Consider the following 13,557-nt stretch of genomic DNA (forward strand, 5'->3'; position numbering starts at 1 on the left):
ACTGCTGGGGGACCCGGCGCAACCTCCGCAGCTGCTGGCATGGGTGCTAAGCCCCCCACTGCCCTGGGCCTGCTGGGCCCCCCGGCCGGCCCCTCAGTGTGTGGGGCCCGCGGAGGCCGCGCTCGCCTGCACTCGGACTGGCCCGTGAGCGCCGTCCAGGCGCAGCCCGGGTTCCTGCCGGCACCTCTACCTCCACACCTCCCGGCAAGCAGAGGGAGGCAGCTCCGGCCTTAGCCAGCCCAGAGAGGAATCCCACGGTGCTGTGGCGGGCTGAAGGGCTCCTCAAGCGCCGCCAGAGTGGACACCGAGGCCGAGGAGGCGCTGAGAATGAGGGCTGCTAGCATATTGTCACCTCTCAGTGTCACAAAAACCTAGTAAGAAGAACCTTTAGTGTCAAACATCACACAGGGTAAGATGTAGACTGAAAAGAGGTTATTTGACTAGAATCTACAAGGTCTCTGATGATCTTAATGAAAACAATTTCGAAAAATAATGAAGGCAGACAATTATAGTAGATGGAGGAGTGAATTTGGGTTGGGGAAATAGAAAAGATACATGTAGATTATTTTTTCCAAAAATGCTGGGTATAAAGAGAAGTTATTTTGATAATTTGTTGTAAAACATTGCCCCTTTCCCTTTTGTGTGTTCCCCACCACTCCCCTGCTGCCCCCATTTTCTCTTCTCGGCTAATACAGTTCTATTTTAACATCTTAACCCACCCAGTCAATGAACAGGGATAATCTAGGCACATTTGGGAATTGTCCCTGTCAGTGTACCAGCGTTTATTAATAGAAGACTTTGATTCAGCATTATTCTTTGCCGCTGAAGGTTTGTTTAGTCACCCTTTTTGGGTGCCTTATTCTTATCTAATATTACGTTATTTTAAAAAAAGTTAGCTTTGAGATTTTTGAAAACAAAAACTAGTTGAAAAATGAGTAGATACACTATGAACCGTTAACATACGTATGTTTAGTGACCTCACTAGATAGGTTTAGACTTATTTTAAACATACTCCTTCCCGTAATTAAATCACTAATCCAAGTATATATGAAGACTTAGTTATGCTTATTGTCTCTGAAGGATCCTTTTCTTTATTTTCTGCCATCCAGCTTCGTGTTCAGTACTTTGGTCCTATGCTAGAATTCACCTTCTGCTTATTATTGTGTAAGGGCTGCTATTCTTACTACAAAAAGTTTGTTGCCAGTATTTCTGTTGCTATGGCTGCTGAACTGCTGCTTTGTGCTCTAAAAATCATATTAAGCAAGGTTCCATTTATCGTTGGATTAATTATTAGAGTATGTACTCTAACTACTTTGAAGGCATTTGACGCTGTGCTTTCCCGCTAACTCTGCTCTGATATTTCCACAGGATCAATGTGATATTTTTTTCTATGGCTATACTGTCCATCTCTTTCTTGCCTCCTAGCCACTCAGATAAGCCTGGTCTCTGAGTAAATTGTGGCTATTTACAGAATTTCTAAGGCTTCACTTATTCTATTGCTTCCTCTTAGCTTTTTGTAAAGGGTAGTTATATACCTCTTAAAGGAAAGCTTGTTGGGGAAAAATAGTTTAGTTACATTTAAAACAAAAACCATTTCTAACTTCCATCACATACATACTTAATTTACCACATGCACACATATGAAGATATATCTACCTTAAATAATCATTAACACATATAAATGATCGCCAGTATAACACATAAGACATTGCAATTTAGCTTTTCTATTCCAATAATATACAGTGGGCCTTATACCAATAAAGATAATTGGTTTTTTAATTGCACAGTGGGTTTCTAGTTAAAGATTAATATTCTAACCCTCTTTCAAATATACTCTAGTCTAAACCCTTGATTTTAACTCTATTATAGGGTTAAGTCTTCTCTGCTTCTGTCAAAAGCCAGGCTAAGGCAAATTCATCAGGGAAAAACAAGGCTGGAAAACAAATGTAAACTTTGTACTCTTTGAACCTCTTTAAACTTTATCCCTGTATTAAATTTGATCGCAAGAAAAGCTCAACATCTGCTCTTTACAAAGTTACAATTTTGTGGTGAAGCCTTTGGCTTTTTTTCTTTTTAATGAAACTGCTTTCAAAGGCAAGATCCATTATGTTGCTCAACACCCTCCGCAGAAAGAGCCTTGCGACAAATACCTCTCAGAACTGAGGATCAGCAAAGAGATGTTTTGATGAATTAAAGTGTTCTTCTGCTAGGCTGTGAGTGCTATCCAGCCCATTCTATTTTTGAGTTTACTTGGCTGTTCCAAGCCTACTATGAAGCCTTGACCTCTACTGCTATAGCTTTTCTCAGGCAATGTTACTGTTAGATAAAAAGCAAAGTAGTAGTTTAATCTTTCTATTCTTTCCTAGCAGTTCTTAATCTTATTTTCTCCGTTCTATAATTCTTATTTTTTTGGTCACCTGCTGTAAATGAAGAATAAAGAATATTTACCTTTTTAAAGCCTCCCATTTTTAGTTAGAATTTCTCAAACCCTGACCTTTTTCCAAATGTCTGTGGCATCATCTCCCTTTCCTGTCCTGACACTATTCTTGAACACCATTAGAAAAATAGGCTAAAAGAATATTTTATAGAAGTTCCTTCCTAATCTGTGTATATAAAAATCTATGATTAAGATTTTATGTATCAGAAATATTAGTAGACTAAAAGGTAGTTTAGATATATTTAAGCTGATAGCTTGGTTCATTTAAAATAAATTATTCCATATGATGCTAACACACAATTTGGTAATTTTTGTTTGTTTGTTTTTTAAGGCTCTACCTGAGTAATGTGGGTAAGAAAATGCCTAAATCATGTAATCAGTATTTCCAAGTTTATTAAATGATATGATTTATATGGATAGCAATCAGTTGTCTGCTTAAATTTGCCTTATTTCAATTTCTAATTTAGAAAAGCAGTGTTTGTTATTGGTGATTAATAACCAATTTGTTATTGGTGATTAATTTAAAGGATCACAACACTTTTAAGCGAAGTCAAATTTTATGAGTCAGAAAACTAAAAGTTTTTAAAACAGATAAATGTGGATGTCAAATTCCAATTCTTCATAATTAGAATGTGGTCAATGAATGCATTTTTTAACGTTTGAGAAATGCATTAAACCACTGATTTTCTCAATAACTTTTCACTAAAGAAAGGAGTAATATGCCTAAGTGAGTATTTATTATTGCTTTTTTTTTTTTTACAACAGTTCTAACAGCACTTATTCTTCTGCAGTAAACAGAAGGCCTGTAATGTGACTGCCCATCATTGTAAAGATGCTATAATACTCAATACTCTATCTTCCTTTCCATCTAATTTGAAGGATATCAGCCCGTTCTGGCACTGAAGAAGAATGACAATTAGTTTGCTTTTTGACTGTGATTACTATCTTTCTGCTCTTAAAGACTTCTTTATGATTTTCTTACATTTGATCTTTAGAAGGAATTGCAAACTGAATCCAGACACTGGAAGGTGCTCTGAAGAGGGGGAACCAAAGATGGGGACCTGCATAGGACTGAATAGGCCGGCATATGTAGGATTGAATCAAAGGGCAAGAGTGAAAGTGAGAGACAAATTAAGAAAACTCTTACTCAAATTGTCATGTCTGAAGTTCTGGAACCAGTTCACCTTCTAACAGTATTGGATAGGGCTTCTGCATGGCTTGCTTTAAGAGAAGTGACATTATATGAACACAGACAAACTTCAGCATTTGCTGGAAATAAAAAAAATGCCAGACTAGATTTGACATCAATAAAAAACATTAAATTCTTTCCTCACTTGAATCACCCTATTCAGTTCGACTTGTGTATCAAACAAAGACTGTTAATACCTCACTTCCATAGTCACTGAATTCTTTCACTATGATGAATGTTTGCAGTTAAACTCTATTTATATACTTGCTTAATAAGATTATGGAAAATTACTCAATTTTTTAATTGATTTTTTTTTTCAGACTTGAAAAAGTCTAAGCACATTAATTATGGCCAGTTGAATGCATTATGCCACATTAGAGGACAACACAGGTAAGCTATTCATGCATTTCTTTTTCTGTCATTCAAATGAATATGAGTATTTTTGTTTTAGGGATAAAGTATAGTAATAAACCATTGCTGGCTCTCACAGGTACCTGATTTATCACACAGATAAAAACAGTTGAAAACCTGGAGGTTATTTCTTCAGATTGAAGGGGCAGAATATATATGTCATACCTTAAGGAAACAATTTAGTGTGAAACAAACATAACTCATCCCTAGCTGGCCCTTTCTAGTACTTAAAAAGCAGTCATAAGGGGAAAAGCCTTAAGTGGTTGAAAACACACATACTGAGTGAAGTAAGTACCTGAGCAGTGAATAGGGAATGCCTCGTTGAAATATACTGGAACCAGAGAACTAGGAAATACCACTGTTCAAAGCTCAGGATTCCTAAGATGTGTGATACTTGAAGATTTAGTTTTAAAAGATCTATTTCCTTGACAACTCTTTTCTCCAAGTGGGATTTTCAGAATTATAAAACTGGTTATTTCCTTCCATATCCATCAGTGACCACCCACCCTCTTACCTTCCTTCACTCATCCTTCATGGGACTGCTGAGGAATGCCTTAGGTTTGCAGAGTTTTCTCTCTCTACTTTAAAACATCTCCAAGTCACATCCTTGTACTTTGCAATCCATTTCAAATTATTTTTATATTGTTGTCTGTCTTCTCATTTCTTCTTTCTCAGAGAGAGAGAGAAGAAGGCATTCAACTTTGATATTGCTGGGATTTCTGTCAAGAGGGATCATTTTCCCCTGTGCATTGCTGCCTCCTCCTCGCTCCCAGTGCTTTTCGACATGGAGTAAAGAATGAAGTCCACACACTCCCGAGACCTATTGCCTGGTGTGACTCCTGTCTCAGCCTCTTACCCTCTGTGTGATTTTATACTGCTTACTACATTTCTCTGCCTTGGTTTTTTCATTTGTAACGTGGAGATAACAATAGTACTCACTTTAAAGGGTTACTAGGATGATTAAATGAGCCTAATATATGTAAATAGTGTCTGGCACGTAGGGTTCCAGAAGTGTTAGTTATTTTTATTATTATTGTTATTCAGAAAAGCTCATTAAATATTTTAAGTGTCTTGAAAAATGTTACCATCCAAGCTTTGAATCTATCTTATATGTTGGTCCCTTTTCTAATGCATGAGAAGCTAGTCAAGGCTTTTGGAACTAAATGGCCTTTTTGTTTTCATTTTCCTTTTGCTTTCTGGCCCAGACTCATTTCATTTTTCAAAATACTTCTAGATTTTTTTCTCTTGGGGGGTCATAATAAGAGAAATTGAATCATCTAGATCTAGTTCTGTCAAAGTATCCCCTCTAAATAAATGTGATCAGCCTTCCTCTTCCTGGATTGAATCATTCCTCTTGGGCAGTGTCCTCTCATGAGACAATTATCTCATTCAGGTCCAGTCTGGCTGTACTGCCTGACTCCCTCTAGTAAGTCTTATGTTTACTGTGTCTTCTGTTAGAAACCCAAATCCTGAAATTGTTGGATGTGTTCTTTTGGAGCACTGGTACACACTAGGGGGCTGGGGGAACAGGTTTTAAGGTATGTGCATATAGGTTTTGCATCATTCTGTTAGAAATACAATATATAGTTACAAATATAAAATCAAATGTGAAGATGAATATTTACTTGGGGTGAGAATAAAATTACAACAAATTAATAAAAGCTTAGAAGTCCGGTCCTTTTTCTCCCTTGACATTTCTTTAGACAGTTTACCAGAAATACATTCACAGGAATTATTTAAAAACTTCAGAATTCAAGTGATTTCAACAAATTGAGAAGCAATTTAGGAAAAATGTATTTCTCCATATTATTAGTTCTTTATGTATTATAGATGAAAAATGACCAATAAATTACACTTTTCCCCTATAATAAAAATAGGAAGGCTGAGAATTAAATAATTCAAGGTTTTAAATTTTTGTACATGAAACTCACAAAAGGCATTAGTTTTGATTCTAAAAAAGTTTCTTCTATTAGAATAAAGGCAGTAGGTTGGTATATTATCCTAGGATTTTTTTTATTGAAGATAAAATAAAAAATTAATAACAAAGGGAGGATGATGTCACTTTGGATTTTTAAATTTTTGAGTGCAAGATTTTTCATCCTAGTAGACTACAAACTCCATGAAGGCAGATTTGTTTTATTTATTTTAGTGCTTCCAACTCCTTGACATTTGGCATAGAGTTCAATGTTTTGCGTTGGATTTTATTTTGATGTTCAATAGAAATAAATATCTTCTGATGATTCAAAAAAATGTACAAGACTTTTCTGTGTTGATTATAAATAAGTTAGGATAGATTCAGACTTTAGTTTTTCTTTTTAGTATTGTCTGGAGAGCGGATTCTTTTTAAATATTACTTTTAATCAAGAAATCTTAATTATATGCATATCTGTGGTAAAATGTTTTTGTATATGTACACAATGTGAAATAATTAAATCAAGATGATTAACATATCCATCACTTCTCTTACTTTTTTGTGATGAGACATTTGAAATTTGCTCTCCTGGCTATTATATAAACAATATATTATTATTAACTGTAGTCACCTGTTGTGCAATACATCTTAAAAACGTTTTACTCTTGTCTAATTGAATCTTTATACCCTTTCATCAACATCTCCACATTCCTCCCCAGCAACCTAGCTCCTAGTAACCACCATTCTACTCTATGCTTCTGTGACTTTCATGTTTTCAGATTCCACCTCTATGTGAGATCATATGGTATATGTGTTTCGGTGCCTGCTTTATCTTACTTAGCATAATGTCCTTGATGTTATTCATGCTGTTGCAGAAGAATTTCCTTCTTTTTAAGGCTGAACAGTATTCCACTGTGCATAAGTACTACATTTTTTTAAAGCCATTTATTCATTGATGGACGTTTAGGTTGATTTCACATTTTGGCTCTTGTGAAAAGTGCTGCAATAAACATGGGAATGTAGATATCTCTTCAACATATTGATTTCAGTTTCTTTGGATAGATACCCAGAAGTGAGGTTCCTGCATCATATGTTAATTCTATTTTTAGTCTTTCTGAGGAAATGCCATACTGTTTTCCATAATGGCTGAACTAATTTACATTCCCACTAACAGTGTACCTGTATGAGGGTTCCTTTTAGTTCAGGTCCTTATCAGCACTTACCTTTCTTTTTGATAACAGTCATTCTAACAGATATGAGGTAATATCTCACTGTGGCTTTAGTTTTCATTTCCCCATTGATTACTGCTATTGAGCATTTGTTATTTTTTTTCATGAACACATTGGGTATACATATGTCTTCTTTGGCAAAGTACGTGTTCAAAAACTCTGTCCATTTTTAATCATTTTTTTTTCCTTGGTACTGAGTAGTTTGAGTTCCTTGTATATTTGGATATTAATTCCTTATTAGATATATAGTTTGCAAATATTTTTCCCATTCTGTAGGTTGTTTCTTCACTTCGTTGATTATTTCCTTGATTGTGCAGAAGCTTTTAGTTTGATGTAATCTCATTTAATTGTTTTTTCTTTTATTGCCTATGCTTTCAGATCATACTCAATAAATCTTTGCTCAGACCAATGTCCTGGAGATTTTCCCCTATGTTTTATCCTAGCAGTTCTATGTTTAAGTTTTAGATCTTTTGTATTTAATCCATTTTGAGTTTATTTTTGTATATGGTGAGAGGTAAGGGTCTAATTTCATTCTCTGCTGTGGATATCTGGTGTTTTAAAGCACCACTTGTTAGAGAGACTGTCCTTTTTCCATTGTGTGTTCTTGGCAATTTTGTCAATAATCAATTTATTATAACTGTGTGTGTTTATTTCTGGGTTTCTGTTCAATTGATCAATATGTCTGTTTTTATGCCAGCACCATACTGTTTTGATTATACTAGCTTTATAATATATTTTGAATTCAGGGAGTGAGATACCTTTGGCTTTGCTCTTTTTGCTCGAGACTCTTTGGTTGTTTGGGGTCTTTAGTGGTTCCATACAAATTTTCGAATTGTTTTTTCTATTTTTGTGAAGGTGACATTGGAATTGTGATACAGTTTGCCTTGAATCTGTATATCACTTTTGGTAGTATGGACATTTTAACCATATTAATGGTTCTAATCAGTGAACATGGATATCCTTCTATTTGTGTTTTCAATTTCTTTCATTAGTGTTTCAGTATACAGATCTTTAAACTTTTTTGGTTAAATTCACACTAAGTAATCTATTTTGTTGTTGCTATCGTAAATAGAATTATTTTTCTAGGATTTTTTTGGGTGGTTTGTATATAGAAGCATGACTAACTGTTGTACATTGATTTTGTATATCCTGCAACTTTACTATATTTATTTATTCTAATAGCTTTTGGTGGAGTCTCTAGGCTTTCATACTTATCAGATTCATTTTGTCTGCAACTAGAGACAGTTTCCCTGCTTCCTTCCCCATTGGGCTGATTTTTGTTTGTTTGTTTGTTTCTTTTGCCTAATTGCTCTGGCTACGACTTTCGATACTATGTTGAAAAGAAGTAGTGAAAGTGGGCATACTTGTCTTGTTCTTGATCTTAGATGAAAAAATTTCAACTTTTCACCTTTGAGTATAGTGTTAGCTGTTGGTTTATCATATATGGCCTTTATTATGTTTATGTACATTCCTTCTATTGAGAGTTTTTATTATAAAAAAGGTCAAATGCTTACAAAAACTATAACCCATGAATACTTGAATACTTATAAAAATTATCACCCGTGAACAGCTTTTAGTCCAAAGTTCATTTATAAATTTACTGTCAAGCATTCAGAATTTTCCAAAGACACAATATTATAGAATCACAGAATTGTAGAACAGGAAGTCAACTCAATCCTCTAGTGGAAACTCTTTAACCTAAATATGATTGTTAATCATTGTTCTTTAAAACAAAAAAGCTAACTAACAAAGTCATAGAGTACCCAATTTTCCTTAATTTGCTCAAAATATATCGAAATGTTATGCTTTTATAATAAAGAGGAAAATAACATTTTAAAATTTATAGTAATTAATGAAAAATTTAAAAATTGAGTAATTGTTTCTTTCTCATTGTTTCAGTACCTTTAATTAGAAAAGTATTAAGAGTTTGATACCGATAATTATGATAATTTTAAGGAGGTTCCTGGAAAACCATAAGGCCTTTAGAGTATATTCATTATTAATTTTTGTTTCAAAATATCTTACTTTCCTCTTTCTTCTCTTTTTTCACTCACAGGATGTTGGTGAGAACCTTTCTTTTTCTTAATGAGAATGTTTTGATAATTCTGTTGGCTTTCCAGACATAATTAGACATGTATTTTTGTCTTAAAAAATAAATGAAGAAATAGGGGACTTTTATTTTTATGGATATAAAGTTTGAAAGAGAAAGGAAAGGTAGGAGAGCTTTAAAAAGATGGTTTATGTACACATAAAAGAAATGATCTGAGCTTTGAGCCATTAAATATTGCTTTGTCTGGAATGAAGCCATTTTTTATTTTGAGGTTTCCTCTGATGACCACTAGCTGGCACTGTCAATCCAGAACAGTCCTGTCTTTTGGGATGGCTGAAAATGTGGGCAGAGATTGGTGGGATCTTACATTTATTCAATAGGTTGTTAACATTTATTCAATAGGTTGTTAATTCAAGGCATGCCTATTAATCATATTTTACCTAACATGTACACTCTTATAGCCAATTGTTTAGACAAGGTTTTCTACCTCGGGCGGTACCTTCACTAGGGGGCATTTGAAATGTACACATATTTATTTTTATTACCATGACTCAAAGGAAGTAGGGATTTTAAACCTTTAGTAATGTACAGTAAAATCTTGCACATTGTCCCAACCAAAATGTCAGTAGTTCTCCTTCTGCCATCCTCCCTTCTTCTTAAGGAACACTGGTTTAGATGATATTATCTTAAACTTTCTCAAATTAGAGGAGTTGCTATAGATAATTGCTAAGATTTCATTAACCTTCAGATTTCCCTAGATCTTGATTTCAGAAACAAACTCATTCTTTCCTGAAAACTCACTTTCTTTCTCTATTTCTATACATATCACTACAGTTAGACTGTAAACTCCTGGGGAAAAAAAGCAACACTATTTGTTTGGTGCACCTGAGAATTTTTATTGCTTATTTCAGTACATGATACATAGGTGACATTCAAAAAATACTTGTGGAAGGCCTGCATTTACCCAGTAATTAAAGCATGAAAATCTTGCAGGCATGTTTTGTTACCTTTTCTCTTTATTTCTCCCTGTGTTATAATTAGATTCTACTGCTCCATTGTATCTCTACTGTTTATCACTCATTTTTTAATCTGCTACTCCACTCTAGCTTTTATTACCTGAATCCAGGACTACCAAACTTCTAAGTGGAATTACATTCTCAAATCTCTTCTCATCTTAATTCCACATTATATACTAGAACAAGTTAAATCTATTTTATTCATATGTTTTAATAGATTAATTTTTGAATACTTTTGGCTTTATAAAAAATTTGAGTAGAAAGTATAACTTCCACATATACCTTGACCCCTCCTTCCTAGTTTCCCATATTATCAATATCTTGCAGAAGCATGGTAAGTGTGTTGCAATTTTTAGCCAGTGTTGATATATTACTATTAACTAAAACCCATTTACATTAGGGATTACTGCTTGTGTTGAACATTGTAGGGCTTTTGACAAGTATATAATGACGTGGGTCAACCATTCCATGTAATGATGTATGTTCAACATTACAGAATAGTTTTACTACTCTAAAAATCTTCTGCTCCATCTCTTCTCCCTCCCTTCTCCCTAGCCTCAACCCCTGACAACCACTGATTTTTTCCTATGTCTCCATAATTTTGCCTTTTTAAGAATGTCATATAGTTGGAATAATACTGTATATATTATTTTCAGATTGCCTTCTGTCTTAGTCTGTTTTCTGTTGCTGTAAAACAATATCAGAGATTGGATAATTTATAAAGAAAATAAATTTATTTCTCACACCTCTGGGGGCTGGGAAGTCAAAGGGCATGAGACTGGCATCTGTCAAGGGTCATCTTACGGTATAAGGGTGGAAAGCGAAAGCAAGCTTTTGAAAGATAGAGAAGATAGAGAAAGACACCAAGGACTAGACTTGCTTTGTATCAACTCTCATGATAATTAACCTGCTAATGTGATAATGGCATTAATTCATGAGTCGTACCCTCATGACTCAATCACCTTTATTAAGCCCCACCTTACAACACTGTGGCACTGGGGATTAAGTTTCAAAAGCGTGAATTTTGGGTGGCACATTTAAACCACAGCAGCTTCCTTCACTAAACAATATGTATTTAAGTTTTTTTCTCTGTGTGTGTGTGCGTGTGTGTATTTGGCTTGATAGCTCATTCCTTTTAATGCTGAATAATATTTATTGTATGGATATACTAATCTACATATATTTGTGTTTCATGATTAATTTTTATTTCATGAATTTATTGTATGGATCTACATATATATTGTGTGTGTGTGTGTATGTGTGTGTATTTGGCTTGATAGCTCATTCCTTTTATTGCTGAATAGTATTTATTGTATGGATATACCACTGAGTATACCACATATTGTATTCAAATACAATATGATATATTTTTTATATACAAAGACCACACACTTAAACATAAATCTATAAATTATATATCTACTGGTTCACTGAAATGTATATAAAGACACAAAAAAGCCTAAAATAATATTCACTGATTTAATATGGGTTTTCTCTGAGGGTGATGAAAAAATTCAGTGTTAAGTGATGATCAGAATAGTGGTCAAAATAAAATTCAAAGTAACTTATGTTGTTTTCAATTTTACAAGAGATTTTTCTGTTGCATGTGTACTCTTTGAATTACTAATTTAAAAAGAAATGAGTACACAAATTCAAGATTTACTATAAAGCTACAGCAATCAAGACTATGTGGTATTAGCAAAATAGACAAATGGATCAATTAAACAGAATACAGAGGTTATGAATAGACCCACACAAATATGTCAACTGATCTTTAACAGAGGAGCAAGCCAATTCAATAGAGAAAGTATGGATTTTCAATAAATGATACTAAAACAACTGGATATCCATATCCAAAAACAAAAAATTATGTGTCTAGACAGAGACCTTACATTATTCACAAAATTAACTAAAAATGGATCATGGACCTAAATTTAAAATGCAAAAGTATAAAACCATATAAGATAACAAAGGAAAAAATCTAGGTAACGTTGGGTTTGGTGATGACTTCTTAGGTAATACACCAAAAGCATGACTGATGAAAAATAAAATGATTAAGCTGAACTTCCTTAAAATTCAAATCTTCTCCTCTGCTGAAGACACTGTTAGAAGAATAAAAAGGCAATGCAATTTACTTATGTAACAAACCTGCACGTGTACCCCTGAACCTAAAATAAAAGTGAAAAATAAAAATAAAAAATCTGGTTTATATACCCAAAGGAATACTATTCAGCCCTAAGGAAGAATGAGATCTTGCCATTTGCCACAACATAGATGAACCCAGAGGCCCTTACGTTAAGTTAAATAAGCCAGACACAGAAAGTAAAATACTTCTTGATCTCACTTATATGTGAAATTAAAAAAATTGCAAATACAGAGATAGAGAACAGTGGTTACTAGGGGCAAGGGTGAAGGGAGGAAATGGGGAGATGTAGATCAGAGGACACAAAGTAGAATATATGTAGGATGAACAAGTGAAGAGATCTAATACACAATATGAGGACTATAGGCAATAACATTGCACTGTATTTGGGATTCAAACTAAATGAGTAGATTTGAGCTGTTCTTGCCACACACAATAAAAATGGGTAACTATATGAAATGATGGATATGTTAATTTGCTTCCCTATAGAAATCTTTTTTATTTTCTGTGTGTATTCTATAACATCATATTGTACACTTAAATTATACAGTAAAAATAAAATTTAAAGATACTAAAAATATATGTAATTTTCAATTTGAGATTTTCCACTTAGTTCTTCAAGTTTGATTGGCTATTCCTGATAGTCTCTTGTTCTTAATCATCATTGTGATTCCCTCCTTTATTTTCATAAAGATCTTATATATAACTCTTTTATATTTTATATCTAACATAGGGTAATTTATAGGCTTAGGGATATAAATCTGATGTTGTTGCTGCTGGCTTGCACTTATGGCAGCTTATCTTTCCAGGTGATCTTTCTGTGAAAGATTTGCTTATTAACATGTAGTAGTAACATGTGGCCTAAATTATGAAAAATTCTTCAACAGAAAATTTATATCTATCTCTTCCTAGACTCAGTGTGCACCATCAAGCTAAGCTACTCCATTCTCCTTCAAGAGTCCTTCCACAAAGATGGCTGGGCTCCCCTCCTTGTTCCTCGGTCATGGCTCAATTCCTCCCACCCATGCTCCTTCGTATCAATGACTGCCTTTAGAACACCGTACCCCTCCTCTCTGCCCATTGCTCACATCTCAAGTATCCACTCACTTTCCCCCTTCTTTTCTTGCAATGTGGTGGGCCTTGGAGACCTAGGTCACCTTTCATAAGACC

The 13,557-nt window shown here is 34.2% G+C and overlaps 1 protein-coding gene across 2 annotated transcripts in view; it reads left to right on the top strand.

The window, feature by feature from the left end:
- The window catches only part of CNBD1 (cyclic nucleotide binding domain containing 1), a 585,185-nt gene that overhangs the window by 18,086 nt on the left and 553,542 nt on the right, over nt 1–13,557 (top strand). For both annotated transcript variants that reach the window (XM_025394780.1, XM_025394781.1), the window contains exon 2: nt 3,947–4,016. In XM_025394780.1, coding sequence (XP_025250565.1) covers nt 3,947–4,016 — 70 coding nt within the window. The remainder of the gene's footprint in view (nt 1–3,946; nt 4,017–13,557) is intronic.

Source organism: Theropithecus gelada, chromosome 8 (genome assembly GCF_003255815.1).
Source record: "Theropithecus gelada isolate Dixy chromosome 8, Tgel_1.0, whole genome shotgun sequence".
NCBI lineage: Eukaryota > Metazoa > Chordata > Mammalia > Primates > Cercopithecidae > Theropithecus > Theropithecus gelada.